At 34.8% G+C, this 18,042-nt stretch overlaps 1 protein-coding gene across 1 annotated transcript in view; it reads right to left on the bottom strand.

Moving 5' to 3' along the window:
* Positions 1–971: 971 nt before the first annotated feature.
* The window catches only part of LOC120636090 (G-protein-signaling modulator 2), a 63,801-nt gene continuing 46,730 nt past the window's right edge, over positions 972–18,042 (bottom strand). The window contains exons 8-10 of the mRNA XM_039907387.1: positions 8,101–8,302; positions 6,521–6,664; positions 972–4,978 (exon numbers count right to left, since the gene is read on the bottom strand). Coding sequence (XP_039763321.1) covers positions 4,922–4,978; positions 6,521–6,664; positions 8,101–8,302 — 403 coding nt within the window. The 3' untranslated portion in view covers positions 972–4,921. The remainder of the gene's footprint in view (positions 4,979–6,520; positions 6,665–8,100; positions 8,303–18,042) is intronic.

Here is an 18,042-nt window from a genome sequence, read left to right as displayed (position 1 = left end):
TTCCCAAGATGCCTGCATGCATTGCCCCTTTGGATGGCCAAACTAATTCTTTGGCCAAATAACTGCCCGCCTAGGATCACCGGTAGAATCATTAACCCTTTTTGATAATTCTTTAAAGAGCTTGTTCCTCCGGACCCCACGGCCCCAAAGTCTCTACTCCAAAAACGACAAAAATGAAACTGCTATCCAGGTTTTCATATTATTCATTTTTCATTTTCATATTTATAATACTTAAATACATTATTTTCATTTTTCAATTTTTTTCGGCGTTCACGCGACATTCAAATTACTCGCAAAATAAAGAAACGAATTTGTCTCGCAGCACCTAACGTCCGAGCGAGAACGAATATAGTAGATTCGCGAGTTGTTAATCCTTTAATAATTTATCGAGGATAAAGTTAAAATAAGGAAAGTAACTGCATTTTCATAAATATTTTATCCCTCCGAACATAGATGGCATGTAACATGTTCATTGGATTGCAGCTGGATTGCTGGTCGTAGCGACATCTTTATGCCCAAATGGAGAACCTACTAAAATAATTTTATAATTAAGGTGTTATTATAATTTGCATGCCATAGAATGGCAGATTGTAGCACGTAACTTGTTATCTTTTAGTATAAGATCAAATTTGTTAACCTGCAATCACGCAAATTAAGATTTGAATTTACTTTATGGGAAAGTCTTATAGACGGCGTTGTAAATTTTTTCTCGTTGTTTGTTATATCGAGCCCTGCGTTCCGCGGTGAAACAGTTCCCATGTACTTTCTTGAACATCGCGGGGCGCAGCCAGTATAAATCATAGATATTACGTCGCACTGCATATCGCCTCCGATGTCTTTGAGCTCTAGCGCTCGCCCCACCCCGTTGACGCCGTAGCAACCCCTCAGGTGGTTATGGGCAAGTGTCCATCCGAAAAAGAAAAGAAAAAACTGTCGAGGACGACATTACAAATAAAACAACATGAGGGGTTAAAAATAATTTAATAGGTTTGGCATTTATATTTGCCCTACGTTGTGTACACGTAATTGATGAAACATTGCGAAACAATTACAAACTAAAAGCTTTGGTTTTCGACAGTGTTGCCAATTATAAAACTGTAAGTAGTTACTCTAAATACTGGTCGAAATAGTAAAAAATAATATTCAATTAGTTTTATAATTATACATATAAATTAATAAAATAGCAGTGGCGGAAATATATTTGTGATTTTTGCTTAATTTTATTTGTGCATAAAGTATAATATCTTAAAGTTAAAATTATATTCCCTTACATCATTACTCATTACATTTAAAAGTTTTTTATGAATTATTATATGCCAGTGAAGTGATCACATAACTTTTGTTTGAATAACGTGAGGTGACAAGGTCAAATAGGTTTAAAATCATCCCATGAACAAAATAAGTCAAATAATACAATACAGATAAAAATTCCAGTAGCAACTTGCTTATTACAATTAAAACTATCCGCTCACACTCCATCCCATTATTTAGTAGGTATATAATATAAAATGTACTCATATAAAACGTTTTAATTCGGCCTCAATGATTTAGTGCGAAATTCCATAATATACAATTTGTTTGTTTAACCTCCATAAAGTGGTCGTTCTGTATTTTAAATTACTCGCTCATAATGTTTTAAATTCGTGGCATCGAACGTTATGAACGGATAGGTGGTTTCAATGGGAATCGCATATTTGAGAACCTACTTACACGCGTAATGCGTTTCTGATCGCAAATTTGACGGCTCTTGTCACAAGCATTGCCGAGTTTGACGTCACCTCGAACAAACGGTTTTTGATGTCATAGGGCCAATCTGCCAAAGTCTGCGCTGTGAGATTCCCAAAAAATCCATACTAATAACAAAGTTGTATTAGGTACGTTTGGCATAGTATTTTAATGTTATCCATTTTTTCCCACGACCGACACTTGTGCGTTTGGAAGTTGTATCTGTATGTTTGTGCGTTAGTTTTTAAGTTCCTCTGAAAAACTTCTAGGCCTTACTTTGTACACACTTGCGGGCATTTTCTTAGACATGTTTACGGATGCAGGCCGCATTGGGGTTTGTTGGTTTAGGCCTATTGTTTGAAACATTTATATTTTGTAAAAATATTATTGTATTTCCATAAACAATATATACTTCTGCGTATGACCAGCTTTGGATATGCGATCGACTCATCAAAGTTCATATTGCTTACGTGGAAGTGTATGCACTCTGCATCGACGAAAACGTTTATACGACTGTAATACTGAATATTTCACGACAATGATTTAGACTTGCTATATTCCGATCTGAGATCGCGATAGTAATATATTAGAATAACGGTTTTATGTCAATTTGCGTCCGTCGTAATAGAGGAAAAGTTGGGAGATGTACAAGATTTTTAAACTCTCATCTCTCCTTCTCGGTCAATATAGTGTAGGAACGGACAACTTTGCAAATAGGAGTTGGGTACAGACATAAGGTTTTCAATTTTCTCTGTCAATTCAAGTTGGGTATGTCTTTTAAAATCCCGCAACGCGCAAATCTAAATCGGAGTCGTGAAATAAATAACTAGCTTATAACTAATGTACGGAACTAATTTCAGGCCTCTAACTCCATACTGTAAATTCAACTTTTTTAAAAACTAATATACATATATTTAAAATATCAATGTCCGAAATCAGCCAAATTTCTAACTGTCTTAACTTTAGGGCGCAATTTCAATAGTCGATAGAATACGTATTCGGGGGAAAACGCAAACAAATACATAATTATTGTATTGTCGATAAGTTAAAAGTTAATCGGCGTCGCCCAGCGTTCACCTATCGACCAATTAACTTTGTTACAGAACACATTTTTATTTGCAGGTGGAAGCAACTAGACACCAAAAGTATTTACATATGCGCAGATAGTGGTTTCGTACATATTGATAGTGCCTAAATCGAATCTAGACACAAAAGTGTCTACATCTTCGCAGCGTCTCAGCACCCACAGGGGCGTGAATAAAAGTTCAAACAGTAGTGCTAATTATGTATGTATAGCATATTCGTTTTCTGACTAAATGGAAACAAAATGACAGGACGTATCAGGACGGTCAACTTACTGATAACTATACCACGTGAGAGTAGTTTAACTCTCATTTAATAGTTTTGTGTGCGCTTATCCATTTGAATTTTGGTACTGTGACTTATTTTATATTTTCATAATATATAAATGGTTCGAAGTTTTTTTTTTAAATAAACAGATTTATTTATAATATTTGGGTATTTTTATGCCGAAAGAAAATAATCCTTCCAACCATTTTTTCTCATTTACGTATTAGTTTAATTAAAATTTACGTCGAGTTTCGCCTACAAAATATGCTATGAAACATCATATGAAACAACATTCATAAACTCATCCAATACGGAATCATGAGATTTTGATTGCTTCAGGTTTTTAACCGAATATGTTTACTGTTAGCCTAACTGTTAGTTTCATAATATACCAATTCTTGTGTTATTTTAAACCTAACTTACCATACTTAATTAAGACTCCATAGTTAATTATGAAAACCTTGTTTTATGTGTCCAAAATTCCGTTATAGTAATGTAACACTAGTTATTCAGTAAATAAGTTTTTAAAAATTAAAATAATATGTAAATCAAAGCATAAATATAAAGAAGTAATTCTAAATACACAAAATATAAAATCCCTTAAAAATCATAAGTTAAATAATACAACAGCACAATGGATTGCATTCAACTAGTGGAGTGGGAATTTATCTGGAACTTATTTAGACATAATGTAATCGGTGTTCTTACATGTAGATGTTATATTCTTGTTAGATACGGCAAAGTAGCGACAGATTGCAATTAAAGTTGTCAGTAAAATATTATAGCTACAGAAAATATTATTAGCAACTTCGTTTAAATTTTCATATAAAATGAAAGTGAGATGTTTGCACACTGCCGCAAGAATCATGTGCAATTAAGAGTTTTAATGTGGTACAAGCAGTGAATAGTTCCGTCGTTTCGGTTTTCTTACGATTGATTTTTTTGGAAAAATTAAAAAGTAATCGTCATAAATATAATTTACCGATATGTTAATACAATTATTGAATTTCCATTTAAAAATAATTTCGAATATACCATAATATATTAAGTAATATTTCAATGAAGTGAATTTAGTAACTTGAACTTTTTTTTATAATATTTTTAAATAAATTGGAATGCGATATAGTGTTGTAATTTGATGTGAACAACATCAAACGCGGAACGTTTCACTGCTTTGGGAGTAATGTTATAGCATTTGAATCAATTTATTAAAAAATATGTCTCTGGAATGTTGTTGTTTTGAAATTAAACTAATAAACAAAGTTAATAAAATTATTTAGCCGACTTCTATGACTTTCAAATTACAACACCTGAAGCGAGTGACATGGGACCATCTCTGGTGTTGTTGAAAGGGGTCAAACAATAAAACATCTCCAGAATCAGTCAAGTTATAACACACAATAATACTGTACATAGAACCTCGAAGTCGGCGAAATAGCGTAATTTAGTTTGATTGTTTATTTTAGTATCCTGAATATTTGTTTCTATAGTCTTTGGTGCTCAATCTCGAAGCTAAACTCAATTGACATGTGTTAAAAATACCGCGCATATCCTTTATCTTCTTATCCGCAAGCATAGAAAGGGACAGCAATATATTTAGGACTTTACATTTAGGTTAGCTTTCAGTTTTTTTTTAACAGAATTAAATAAGTATGTATCCAAATATCAGAAAATCATTTGAAACAGATTTAATTAATAATTTAAATTAAAAAATAATCCTTTTGTTTTTTTTAAACAACTGGTTAGACTGCTCGAGTGATTAAAATGTTATACCGACACTGAAGAGGATCTTAAAATAAAAACATCTACAAAGCCAGAAAGCGGGTTGTGGTTCAGCCAAAGGGCCTTATTTGCCAATCTTCGGATTGGTTCCCTTGTTCTGGGAGGTTTCCTTCAGCGGGATCTGAAATAAGGACAATAATATTGTAAGTCATTATTAATATATCAAATACCTTCAGCCTAACGTATGCTTGCAGGCAGTGGCGTGGATAGAGGGTATGCAAATGATATATATTTTAGTTATTTTCACAGCATTCTGTCCTATGGCATTTTATTATGGGGTAATGCTGCTGATATAGATTCTTTTTTCGTCCTGCAGAAAAGGGCTGTACGTGCGATATATAAAATGGGCCCAAGAGAGTCATTAAGGGATTAATTTAAAGAAGTTAAAATAATGACGGTGCATAGTCAGTACATATATGAAAATTTAATTTATGTCCATAAAAATATATCAAAATTTAAAAAGAAAATGCACTGTAACAATATAAATATTAGAAGCAAAAATAAACTCGTTGTGCAGTTTACTAGGCTACACAAAATTGCAAATTCATTCAAGGGCAATTGTATATTAATTTATAACAAATTACCAAATGAAATCTTGGAGATGTCTCTCAATAAGTTCAAAGTTTATATAAAACATAAGCTTACAGAAAAATCCTATTATAATATTAAGGATTATTTAAACGATAAAAAAGCTTGGGTGTGAATTGCTCTAGCTTTATAGCTTAATATAAATTTACTGGAAGATGGTCATAACAAAAAAATAAATTTACCCGGCTAAGTTTGTTGTGGGCTCTTCTTAGACCAGGGCGCGTTTGGAACCCTCGTAGCTTTAGATTTAAGTTGGCGAACGAAGTTATCACCATCCCGTTACAATTATGTAAACAAATATGTATGAACGCTTCATAAGTGCCTGTGATAGGCCTACATGAATAAAGAAATTTTGAATTTGATAAAAATGAAGAAAATCTCTAGTACGAGTTATAAATACTTAAGGGTAGGCTTTTTATAACTCTTACAATGCCTATCTTTAAGTTTTTAATAACTCGTACTGGAGATTTTTTTCATTTTAAATCATCTGCATAACCTGTGCATACACTCTATGCACTCCACTGCTTGCAGGCCTAATGTCTTTTATGAATGCGAGTATAAGCGTACACTCACCACGCAATTCCAATGCAGCTTGGCGGACTAAGGTAACATATTTACACCTCTTAGCTAACAATTATAAAGACAATGACTGCCTCGTTGCTCTAGTGGTTAACATGTTTAGAATTTCGGGTCGAGTCAAAAACTGTTGAGTATTGTGTTTTTTCCGATAAAGAATTGACACTACCAGCCCGGAGTTAGGAAATTGGATCTGGAGCAGGGTGGTGCTCTAAAACCTTCTCTTCTATGAGAGAGGGGGCCTGTGTCCAGCAGTGGGAGGAGGGATGAGGAAGCATTTATTATCAGGCTCAACGTGATATCTACGAGAACAACAAGAAGGAAAGGAAAAGGCTAAAGCGAGTCACCCATCTAGCTGTGTTGACTCTGCCAAATGATCGCAAATAAATTTATTCTAATTCAGATTCGCCTCATTATTGCTGTAGTCGAAAATGAAAAGTGGGAGAGCTTTCTGGCGTAACAAAAGATCATGCTGTGAGGCAAAACAATGTGTACGTACGCTGGCTCGCTGGTCCTCCATACGCCCAGACTGAGCGCGCATCAGATTATTGAAGAAATCTTCAGCAGGTGGATTACGTGACACCTGCAATTCGGCCGTCTGGGTCGGCAACTCCGAACGCTGATCGTCGATGCGGGTGGATCCCTGGAATTAAATATACATTCGTACTTTATTTAAATGATAAAGAATCGTCCCGAAGCCTTGGAAATGCGGTACTACCGCGCAATGAAAAAAAAAGAAACTTATTATAATAGATTACGTGTTTGATATAAAAGTTTGGGTATAAATTGCTCGAACTTCATAGCTAAACATTAACTCGACTATGAGACGGTGATAACAAAAAAAACCTGGCTAAGTATGTTGTGGGCTCTTCTTAAACCAGAGGGCGTTTGAAACCCTCCTAGCTTTAGTTTCAAGTCAACGAATCAGCATCACCTAACATAAGTGATAACATGGTAAATGTATGAACGCTACATAAGTGCCTGTGATAAGGTCTACATGAATAAAGCATTTTGGAATTTGAATTTGAAAAATTGGACTTTGAATATAATTTTAATGCTCCGCAGTAGATGGATACAGAATGTTTTTCAACGTAAGCGTACTCCAGCGCGACGACAGAAGCCGGGAACCATTCAGAAGAGAAATTTCGAGTATTTGGGACGGCTCCTGAGACATGTGCGATACCAAATGCTCCAACGCATTATGATAAAGTAGAGCGCAAACGACGCATTAAATGAAGAAAGAAATTGCGCAACATCTCTGAATGGACTAACATCGCTAGTGTGGAAAAATGGTTTCGCTTCACGCTAGACCGCGAGAAGTTCGCTGAGCTGACGGTCAACCTTCAATAATTAATCAAAAATCCGACTTCGAATGCAACTAGTCTCGTTCTGAATCAATGGAAGTCAACTGCTGGACCAGAGCAGCAGCAGATGAGGAAATCTTTACAAAATTCATCTCATTTGGGTAAATTTCGTACGTGTTGCTTAGAAATCGTGCGTTGTAGTGTCAACATCTACTTGATGTATTTAAAAAGATGAAGGGCATATATTATGTAACTTCCAAAGATGAACGGTAGGACGTTGAAACCCGAGCACAACACCAGCTCGGAGAAAGATCTTCCTATTTCTACGGTCGGGCGCATCATAAATCAATACAAAATTTCAAGGCCGTGGGTTTGAATACCACATCTGGAAAATGTTTGTGTGATGAATATCAGTGTCTGGGTGGTAATATGTATATTATTCTTAAAAATATTAAGAAGATGCTATGAAGCGATAATGCCGCCAAATTGTATACGTTCATTTTTTATACTGTTATTTTTTATGTATTTCTTGTGGTGTGCAATAAAATTACTTGCATTCATTCATTCATATTCAGCAGTCATCTCAGTACCCACAACACAAGCTACGCTTACTTTGGGGCTAGATGGCGATGTGTGTATTGTCGTAGTATATTTATTTATTATTAATTAGAGTTATTTTTTAAAACAATAGTGAACATTACAATTATTATACCATTGGTATCGAAGTTCATAGATTCGTAAATTTTTGAGAACAGAGGGTTACATGTGTTCATACCTGGACCCGAGCTATCATATCCAGAAAATCGTCTTCCGGTCTCGTACACGTCGTTTGTAGCGGACGGAGACCTGGAAGCGAAGTCGCCTTGGTCTCCTTAGGCGAAACCTTGATAGGGCGGAGTTCAGCCCGCTGGGAGTCCATGCGATCGGACTGCAGGTCCGAGATCATGTTCAGCATTTCTAGCATGCTGTCCGTCGGGCTGAAAGTCGGAAACAAATATATTGTAGTATACAATTATTATATAACGTGGAAACGAATTTCGAAATACGTTGAAGAATAAATATGCTTCTTTCGATTTAATATTGAACAGGAACATGCACCTTCCTTCAACATTATTTCGTAATTCGGTTACACGTTGTTTATTGCTTGGGAAACGGTGACAGCGTAGTGGTTAAAGCTGCGGGCTCCCTTCCGGGGGGACCGAAAACGATTCCAGGCACGCGACTCCTACTTTTTGGAGTTCTGTTCGTTTTAATTTATGGAATTTTAACTTGCTCCAACGGTGAAGTTAAACGTCGTGAGACCCGTAGTGGGCCCGTAATGTTGATAATGATTTTTTGGTAAAATAAACTAGTACTACTATTACTACTATACTATTTCATACGATGCTTGCCGAATGCTCGTACCGTGGAACGGATACTGTATCAATATGGCGCTAATTTTGAAACGGCCGTTAAATTCATAATTGGAATATTTCGATACCGAAGTAGATAAATAATATTAAAGTATCGCTTGTAGTAAATTTTAAGAGGAATAAACGTAGAACTATATGTTGTCCTGTTGGTTTACTCTACGCCTTAATTAATAGTACTTAAGTACAGATAGCAAGTGGGCCTGTGTAGATGAGAAAGGCTAAGGAAAGACGGACACGGAGCGAGCTTGACAAGGAACAAGCAATAAGACAATAAAAGCTATCAAATCAATATCTATACTTCTATACTAATATTTAAAAAGGTAAAATTTTGAAAATTTGTTTACCAATATAAGCCACTTTATTTGTTAGTGCCAACTTGAAAATTGAAAATTTATTCTTCTGTTAGATGGATATGCAAAGTAAGTAAGAGAAAAACGGTCGAACGCTGCCATAACGATGGGAGCTATATGATTGAGTTGTAGAGAAAAGTTGTAGAGCTTGCTTAGTGTCCACAAAAAACTCAGCTATTTTTTCATATTATAAAAATACTTTAAATCTTTAGGTCATGTTTATTGGTCATATTATCAAAAATTATGAATTCTTATCAAAATAAGTGAACTAAAAGTATTTGAAACTAAAGAATTTAGCGTTTTACTGCATATAATTTGGACAAATGGTTATACGACATAGGTATGGACCAAGCGACCAAGTTGTAATCTTTTGAGTAATATTCTATTAGACGGTTTTTTTATATGTTTATTTACAAATAATGTACTCGTATGTTGGCTTATACAACGTGCAACGGAATTACGAAATACTGTTGAAGGGACCATAAGTATATTTCATAAGGAACCCTGTAAAAATATTAAATCGAAAGAAGCATATTTATTTTTCCATACAAAAAAAATTAAAACATTCTAAGTGTTTGCTTATGACAACCCTATTGCAGATGCAAGAACGACACGTGCACAGTACCTACGCTACGCGACGCGTACCTAGTTAAGAGACAGGAGTGACTTGATGTTGCTATTGCATGTTATGTTAGGGCTGTATCTGATTTCTTTCAGTAAAAACAATGGAATTAGTTTACTCAAAAAATATTAGTGTTTCGGTTTCACGGATAAGTCTCAGAGAAATAAAGTAAATAATGTACCTCTAGAGCCTCTGAATTATTTATATTTGTGTTATGTGTCTTGCAGATGTTAATCGGTATTTTTATCAGATCACGTTGCGAGCGAAACCAATTCTAGTCTTTTAAAATCTATAAAAAACTTTATAAAAAACATATTTTCTTGACGTGCTATCACTCGAGCCCATAGATTAAAATATAGTCTAATATATCATGTAATCCTTACGTATCTCGGACTTGTCCGGCAACGTTGGTTCGCTTCTAGGTAATCATTTTAGTGCCCTCGAAGCATATCAAAGCAAGGGTTTAATAGCCATTTTCCAGGCAAGCGCTTAACTACTCAGATCACATAACTGCGTCAAATGTAATTTCATTATTTATATTAAACAACATCACTTTATGGAAACTACAACTGGAGCTCAGGGTATCGTGACATTGAGATTTCAACACATTGTACAGCACAGGGACCGCGAACCAGTGGACATCAACCCAAAAATTGCTTATTGTACGCCGTAGCCTATCGGATAGTTAGTTTTGTTGAGGTAGATAGAAATATAATTTTTGGACAATTCACTAAGAGACCCTTAAAAATATATCTTAAAAAATTGCAATACGTCTTGTATCTTATACCAATAACTAAACCTGAAGAGTTTGTTTGTTAGTTTGAACGCTATAATCTCAGGAACTACTCTCCGCTTTGAAAAACTATTCCAGTGTTGGATAGCCCATTCATCGAGGAAAGCTATAGGATATAATTAATTTTTGTACAAAAATACACATCTTAAAAATATCTGTAGAACTAACTACTAGATTGAATGCTATTTACAGAATACATATTTAAGTATCTTCCCTTTTAGTTAAACGGTTACGGTGCCTACGATAGGCCTACATAAATAAAGAAATTTTGAATTGAATTGAATTATGTTAACAATTTTCTGAGGAAATAATCCGACTATTACTTATTTTTGAAATAAAAAAATATGACTCGGCAAAAGCATTAAACTATCTTATTTCATATTATATGTATATAGATACATTGTGATTTCATGCGATGTCCAAGTTAATCTATTTTATTTATTTGACAGCCGACTGGCGCCTCACTGCGACCCTGCTTTCGGAGTCCAAGGCCGTGGGTTCGATTCCCACAACTAGAAAATGTTTGTGTGATGAACATGAATGTTTTTTTTTAGTGTCTGGGTGTTTCTCTGCATATTATAAGTATTTATGTATATTATTCATAAAAATATTCTTCAGTCGTCTTAGCACCCATTTCACAAGCTACGCTTACTTTTGGGCTAGATGACTATGTGTGTTGTCGTAGTATATTTATTTATTTTTATTTATTTAAAACATTAAAGATTTTTAATATTGGTATGGCCACTACAAGATGTTGTAACGTTAGCAAATTACGTAATAACTAAAGTCAGAAGTCAAGTATTACATGGATCTCACAACTTGTTCTGTAGTCTTAAGAGCTGAGTTGAGAGACTTTATTTTTCATAAAAATTTTGGTTTTGATGGCTATTTATTTTCGCGAACATGGTCGTTATGGTTGAGGAGTTCTTCCGGCATTTCACCATCAGCTCCTTTCTTGTTACTACTATATTCGAATCGCAAACCGTGCAATACTTATTATTGTGTAGTTTCGGTGGCAATTCGAAAGTAAATGCTCAAGTTACTTTAAAAATACTCAAATACTCAAATTCCATCGATTTATGAAGGATTCCTCAAATAGATCTTGATAAAAATGAGACCACATGGGAAGTACACCCTTTGAAACCAAAAAATATTTTTTCAAATTTAAATGACAGAGTTCTGAGATAACCAACAAAAATAGTACCGACAAACCGAATTGCTAGCCTCCTCTTTTTTTTTTTATTTAGTTACAAACAGATACTTATTTCAAGGCATTCAAAGATCTGGCCCCGCGTTATTGCCAGCCACCGAATAGTTTTCAGTTAAAGTTTACCTGCATATTTCACTTCTAATAGATATCTTCTTTTTTCAATTATTTCAACTTATCTTATAACTAGGTACCAAGACTTAAAAATGAATAATTATGTACCTAATAATGCGTAAGAAACTTAAAATAAATAGCTTTAGTAAGGTTTAGCCGGTAGACTTGCATCGTTTCTTGTGTTTTACATAGTTTTACCTAAGTGACGTGAATACTTTTTTTTTTAATGTAGGGTACATACAGTTTTTAAAATGTAAAGTAGTTATTATAATATTAATACAAACAAATGCGTGCCTCACAAATTATATTGGTGTGTATGTAATAAATGTATGTAATGGTGCCATTTAAAATCTACTGTCCCTGATTTAGGTAAAAACCTGTATTACAGGCGACAGTGCTCTCCTTAAATTGTTGTTTCGATGATTGAGTGTATGATTGTGCGTATGTGAGTTTGCGTCGCATAGGTAATTGTGGTCGCGTATATGTTTGCTTATACAAGATAGTTATTATATTAAGTTATATATACATATATAAATTTGTTTTGCAGGTGTATGTGTGTGTTTGTATGTATGTATTATATTTGTGTGTGTTTGTATGTGCGTGTGTGTGGTTGTGTGTGTGTGTGTATATGTGAGTTAGAGTTTTACATATTAATTCGATCCTAAGACTTCCAGAAGAATTTCAGTTTCAGCATATGATTTTGTCAGTAGCCACTCTTTTACACATTTTTTACAGTTAATTTTATTTAGGGGGTATATATTTATATCTCTATTGATTTTATTGTAAATTCTGGAGCTTATGATGTAGTACTGCCTTCCAGCTAGTTTACTTTTGTGCCTTAATATAAATTGATTTCAAAATATTAATTATATATTTTTGGAATATTCACCTTTCATTTTATACAAGTTTAATGCATTTGTGTTAGTCGGTCGAAATACGCATAGTTTGCTTGTCGGTGTGACCTGCGTGCTGATTTGTCACGATGGTTTGTTTCCAGGTCAGTGATTGGTCACAAATTAAATCTTCCAAGTGCCAATACACAGAATCAGGCATCCGAGCAAATATGTAATTAGACCTATACAGTAATAACTTAATTATATCTCTTCCAGGTGAGTGGGTGACTGCATCAAATTGATCGCTGCAATATTGATACGTAGCTAAGTTACATTATTGATTGTTTCGCTGTGGGATATTAGGACGGTCATTTTATTTACACTAGGTCCAAGGTTAAGAGCGATATTCATATGACTGGGCGTAACAGGTATAATCAATCGACCTTAGTAGTGGCATGAGTCAATGTGAAAGTGTCAAGTATTGAATTTATTTCTATAAGCGTTAACGAGCAAGAAAAACATTTATAATTTATATAAACGAAGAGGAAATAATAAATAACGACGGTGGGTGATGCGACGCGGTGGGCCGTATTGTGCATGTTAAAAATTTACTTATCAAAATTCATTTATTTCAAGTAGGCCTAATATAATTACTTTTGAAATGTCAAGTCTGGCTGTTTGTAGTGACTCTACCGGTAGTAACGGAGGTCAAAGTCGTGGAGAGCGAAATTCGTCGTTTATAACGAAACCAAACCTCGAAACTAATAAATTATTCTGGCTACATAACCTAAGGCTTGCAAAGATCTGGAATGACCTTCCGGTTTCCGTTTGAAGCTCCCTCCATGGGAACCTTCAAACCAATAGGAAATGAAGCCAAGGCAAGCACGCTCCTTATAGTGCATCCAAATACGAGTAGATGTGGTTACATTAAAGAGCTGGTTAATATATTAAATGAAGCGAAATAGTGCGTTCCAATGCTCTGTGATACTTTATTAATGTTTGTTTTCACGGGTGTACATTTCAGTGAGCGTCAGTTAAAATTACGCCTGAACGGTCGCCAGCGTATTATTACAATGACCGGAGGGTATTGCGTTTGATGGCATGTCAACTGGTTACATTTGCTTCACTGATGATTGGTCAAAGGTAATAAAATGTTAGGGCAAATTCACGTATAGCATAAGTATTAAAGTTATCTGGTTGCCATTTCGAAACACTATATCTCAATGAACCTTTTCCTTACAAAAAACGATAAGATACGAATATGACGCCCATATATCGAAAAGGTTGTGCGAAAGTAGTATTATGAATACTCCTTTAAATGTGAGTGCACTATGCAGATTATAAATGAAAGAAATAATGAAAGTTAATAATGCAAAGGTAATAAAAGTATACCAAAAGTTGACATCACTAGGCTTGTTAATAAATAAGTGTAAACCTCTACAGTCCTAACAACAAAAGCTTCCTGATCACCCTTAGATGTATATTACGTAAGCTGTAGATAGTAGTTTTCGTTAAATTAAGTAGCCCTCAAATTATGACCTACTACTGCCACCACTGCCTGGCTACCACTGCCCCCAGTTCACCGCAATCGCTTGCACTCAGAGTTCATACGTTATTTGAACTGCGAAATTTATTGCAGATTTTTTGCTTATCAAGCTTTGGAGGCAAAGGGTGTCAAAAACTAAGCGAACAAAACAAAAAAAAAACTTTTTGTTCAAACAGAATCGTTTCATTTGTTGCTCTAGTAACACCATTTTATAAAATAGATTTTACCATTTCCATTACCCTTTTTAAATTTAAGTACAAATATTTTTAGTTTTCATTTGATCAAAGTAACCATTATTTAAATATTTATAAGCATTACAAATTTTAAGTCGAGTTTAGTAAGTTGTAAAATCTATTTAAAGGTGCCCAGCATTAACTGCCCTTAAACACGTCAGTTATTATGCGCAGGTAAATTCAAAACCCAAACAAGCAACTTCCACAAACTTGCCGGAAACAATCGCGAGATGTGCTGTATCCAAAATAAAATGTACACTTTGTAAATGTATATTGTACCATTAGGCAGCATCCACTTTAGCGTTATATTATATGATTCAACAGCAATCCTCGTTGCTGTGCCAAAGTTTTAATTTATCCATACAGGTGAACGACCGAATGTAGCCCTGAAATACGAGCCGGATTGCTGACACCTACAAATAGAGTATGTTGAATTTGTATACGTTTCAGCTAGAAACTAAATCACAGGGTGACTGGCTCTTTAACGCACAACACACTCACTGACTCACTAAACTCGAACGAAAACATTTTAACCGAAGAAGGTTAAAAGATTAGGTTCAGAAGCTTGCGTTGGGTTAGGGTTATGTTTGGCGTACCGTTTGAGAGAGGACGAATTCTATCTCGGGGTTTCGTAAAGGTTAGGAGTTTATTATTAATTTTGAATAAATAGTACGTATTCGTCCTCCATTTTAACTCAACTGTTTGTAATACATGGGATGAAAATATTTCTACAATTAAATATAATAATTAGACATTTATTTATGTAAATAATCTTCAAGTTATGACAGGTTAGTTAATAAACCATGTCCCATAGGCACCGCTGAGTGAGGTTATTATGGAGACCTTAAGAATGAATGTCGACTGACCCTGAAGAAATGTCAGCACGGATCTCAATAGTATAAAAAAGGGAGTTCAAATTTTAACTTGGTTTTAGTTCCCAAAAGTATTAACAAATAGCCTTTAACCCCGAAGCCTTTACCTCCGATAGTAGAAGGGGATTATAGAGCACTCGCCTAAATGGAAACGGCGGAAACGTTAGTTCAAAGAGAAATGTTTTATGATTTAAAGCGACGCCAAAAGAGACAAAAATTTTGTAGCTATAGCTAAATAAGAGAAAACTTTCGAAAATTGAGTAACTGACTAAAGACAATGTTTGTGACGAAACTGATTCCAAAATAGCTTTCGAAGCGTAGGGAGTAAAAGGAACAAACTAATTTGAATATTGCCTTTTGGTACTTTGTGAAGGTCGCTGTTGTGGGATGATAGCAATGTCATCAAGTATAAACACTTTTTCATCACATGAAACACCAAATGTGATTTTTTTTTATTTGGGATCAAATCATACCTACAGATTTCTCCCGTTCATCTGGCCAAACTCCGGATAAGGGACAATTCTATCTATGAGTGAAGCTTGGATGAAGGCACTATATCTCACATTTTTTTAAATGTCTCAAACTCATGTATCCTCTCTAAGACGTTCTCCTCCTAAAGTCTCCCGACCTTGAAGTGTTAAATGTTTGTGTTCAGTCCTTATTGTAGATTTTAAGAAGGTTTTGAGAAGGTTGCCTGGCAGAGATCGCTATTAAGCGATAATGCCGCCTCTTGTATTCTACTTTTTTCTTTATGTTTCTGTTATTATTATATTTTTGTATATGTTGATGTTGTGGTATACATAAAGAGTTTAATAAATAATAAATAGATTCTATGTAAATTTATAGAAACCTATAAAATTAAAATGTAATAATATGTAAATTACCCATAATAGTCAGTCTTAGGTGAATTTACAATCTAATTACAACTATTTCTTTTTAAAATTAACTTTTGATTATTTTCACCAGTGAAATTCCAAAGTCAAAGACAAAAATATCTTTATTCAAGTAGGCCCGGCCCATAGGTGGAACTTTTGATGCGTACATAAGAATTACACGGTAGTGAGATGATGGCGATAACCACACTGGCAAACTTAAAACGAAAGCTACGAGGGTTCCAAACGCGTCCTGGTCTAAGAAGAAGCCCACAACAAACTTAGCCCGGTGTTTTTTTTGTTATCACCATCTCACAATGTCATTTTAAATTATAAGAAGACAACCTGGTTGGAGCAATAATTTACAGCCAAGCTTTTTTATCGATTACGTAGTCCTATATACTATAATAGGACTTTTCTATAAGCTTACGTTTAATACAAAATTTGAACTTTTTAAGAGACATCTCTAAGATGTCAATTGGTAGTTTACTGTAGAATTGTATGCAATTTCCTTTAGACGAATTATGAATTTTATGTAACCTAGTATATTGCACTGTAAGTTTATTCTTACTTCTAATGTTTAAATTATTGCAGTCACATTTTTTCTTAAATTTAGAAATGTTTTTTATGAACGTGCATTAAATTTTCAAATATGTACTGACTATACACTGTCTTACAAAATCTTTAAATTTATCTCTCAATGACTCTCTCGGACCCATTTTGTAGATCGAACGAACAGCCCTCTTCTACAGCACGAAAATAGTGCTAATATCAGCAGCTTACCCGAAAGTAAAATTCCATATGACATAATGCTGTGAAAGTAACTAAAATATACCAATCTAGAAGTTTCTACGTCGGTCATATGGCGTATCTTCTCTACCGCATAGGCAGCAGAACTAAGCCTGTTCGATAAATTATTTACATAAGGGCCCCATTGAAGTTTAGAATCTAACGTTATTCCTAGAAAAACTGTCGTAACCTCCAGTTTCAGTTCCTCATTATTAAGTAGTACAGTGGTTTTCACGTGTTTAACATTCGGTTTTTTTCCGTTAAGAACCAAATTATTAGCTTCAAACCACTGTACCACTTTCGAGAGAGTACACTGTACCACAGCGAGAGAGTTGTTTACGTCGTCAAAAGCTAGGTCACGTCGATTTATTTTAAAAGTCAGTGATGTATCATCGGCAAACAGAACTATCCCGTGTTTGTCCTTGGCAAGGTAAGGAAGGTCATTAATTTAAATAAGGAACAGCAATGGTCCTAATATAGACTCCTGTGGGACACCTATTTTCACAACTGATCCATTGGACCGTTTTCCATTCACGCCCACTTTCTGAATTCTATCGCGTAGATAGTTTCTCACTAAGTTTAGAGCTACACCCTGAATTCCATAGTGGTGTAGTTTCCTAACTAACGTTCCGTGTTGAACACAATCAAACGCCTTAGATAAGTCACAGAACACACCAAGTGCATCACTTGACTCCTCCCAGGCTTCAAATATGTTTTGTATTAGCTCAACACCTGTGTCGATTGTACGGTCAGAAGTACTACCCGATTTAAACACTGGAACTATTTTCCTTCCTTTCCTTCGTGCCTGCTCCATCTTCAGGACATTGGCGAAGTACCTTGTGCTTCGCCAGTTAGTTAGTTAGCACAGATAAAAGCCATAAACAAGAATTGAATAGAACCTATAGACTTCTGCCTACCGCCTTGCATTACTTCAAGAAAAAATAACGATTCGTATTTGAACACGCTGACAACACGCAATCATTGGAACACCGGGAAAAACCACTTCCAAAATCCCAGATTATTTAGAGAGAATTATTACGCAGACCAATTCGCGGTCATCTGCTAGTTCTTGAT

This window comes from Pararge aegeria, chromosome Z, assembly GCF_905163445.1.
Source record: "Pararge aegeria chromosome Z, ilParAegt1.1, whole genome shotgun sequence".
Taxonomy (NCBI): Eukaryota; Metazoa; Arthropoda; class Insecta; order Lepidoptera; family Nymphalidae; genus Pararge; species Pararge aegeria.
The sequence above is the reverse complement of the archived record's forward strand: the minus strand, read 5'-3'. Positions and strand labels throughout refer to the sequence as shown.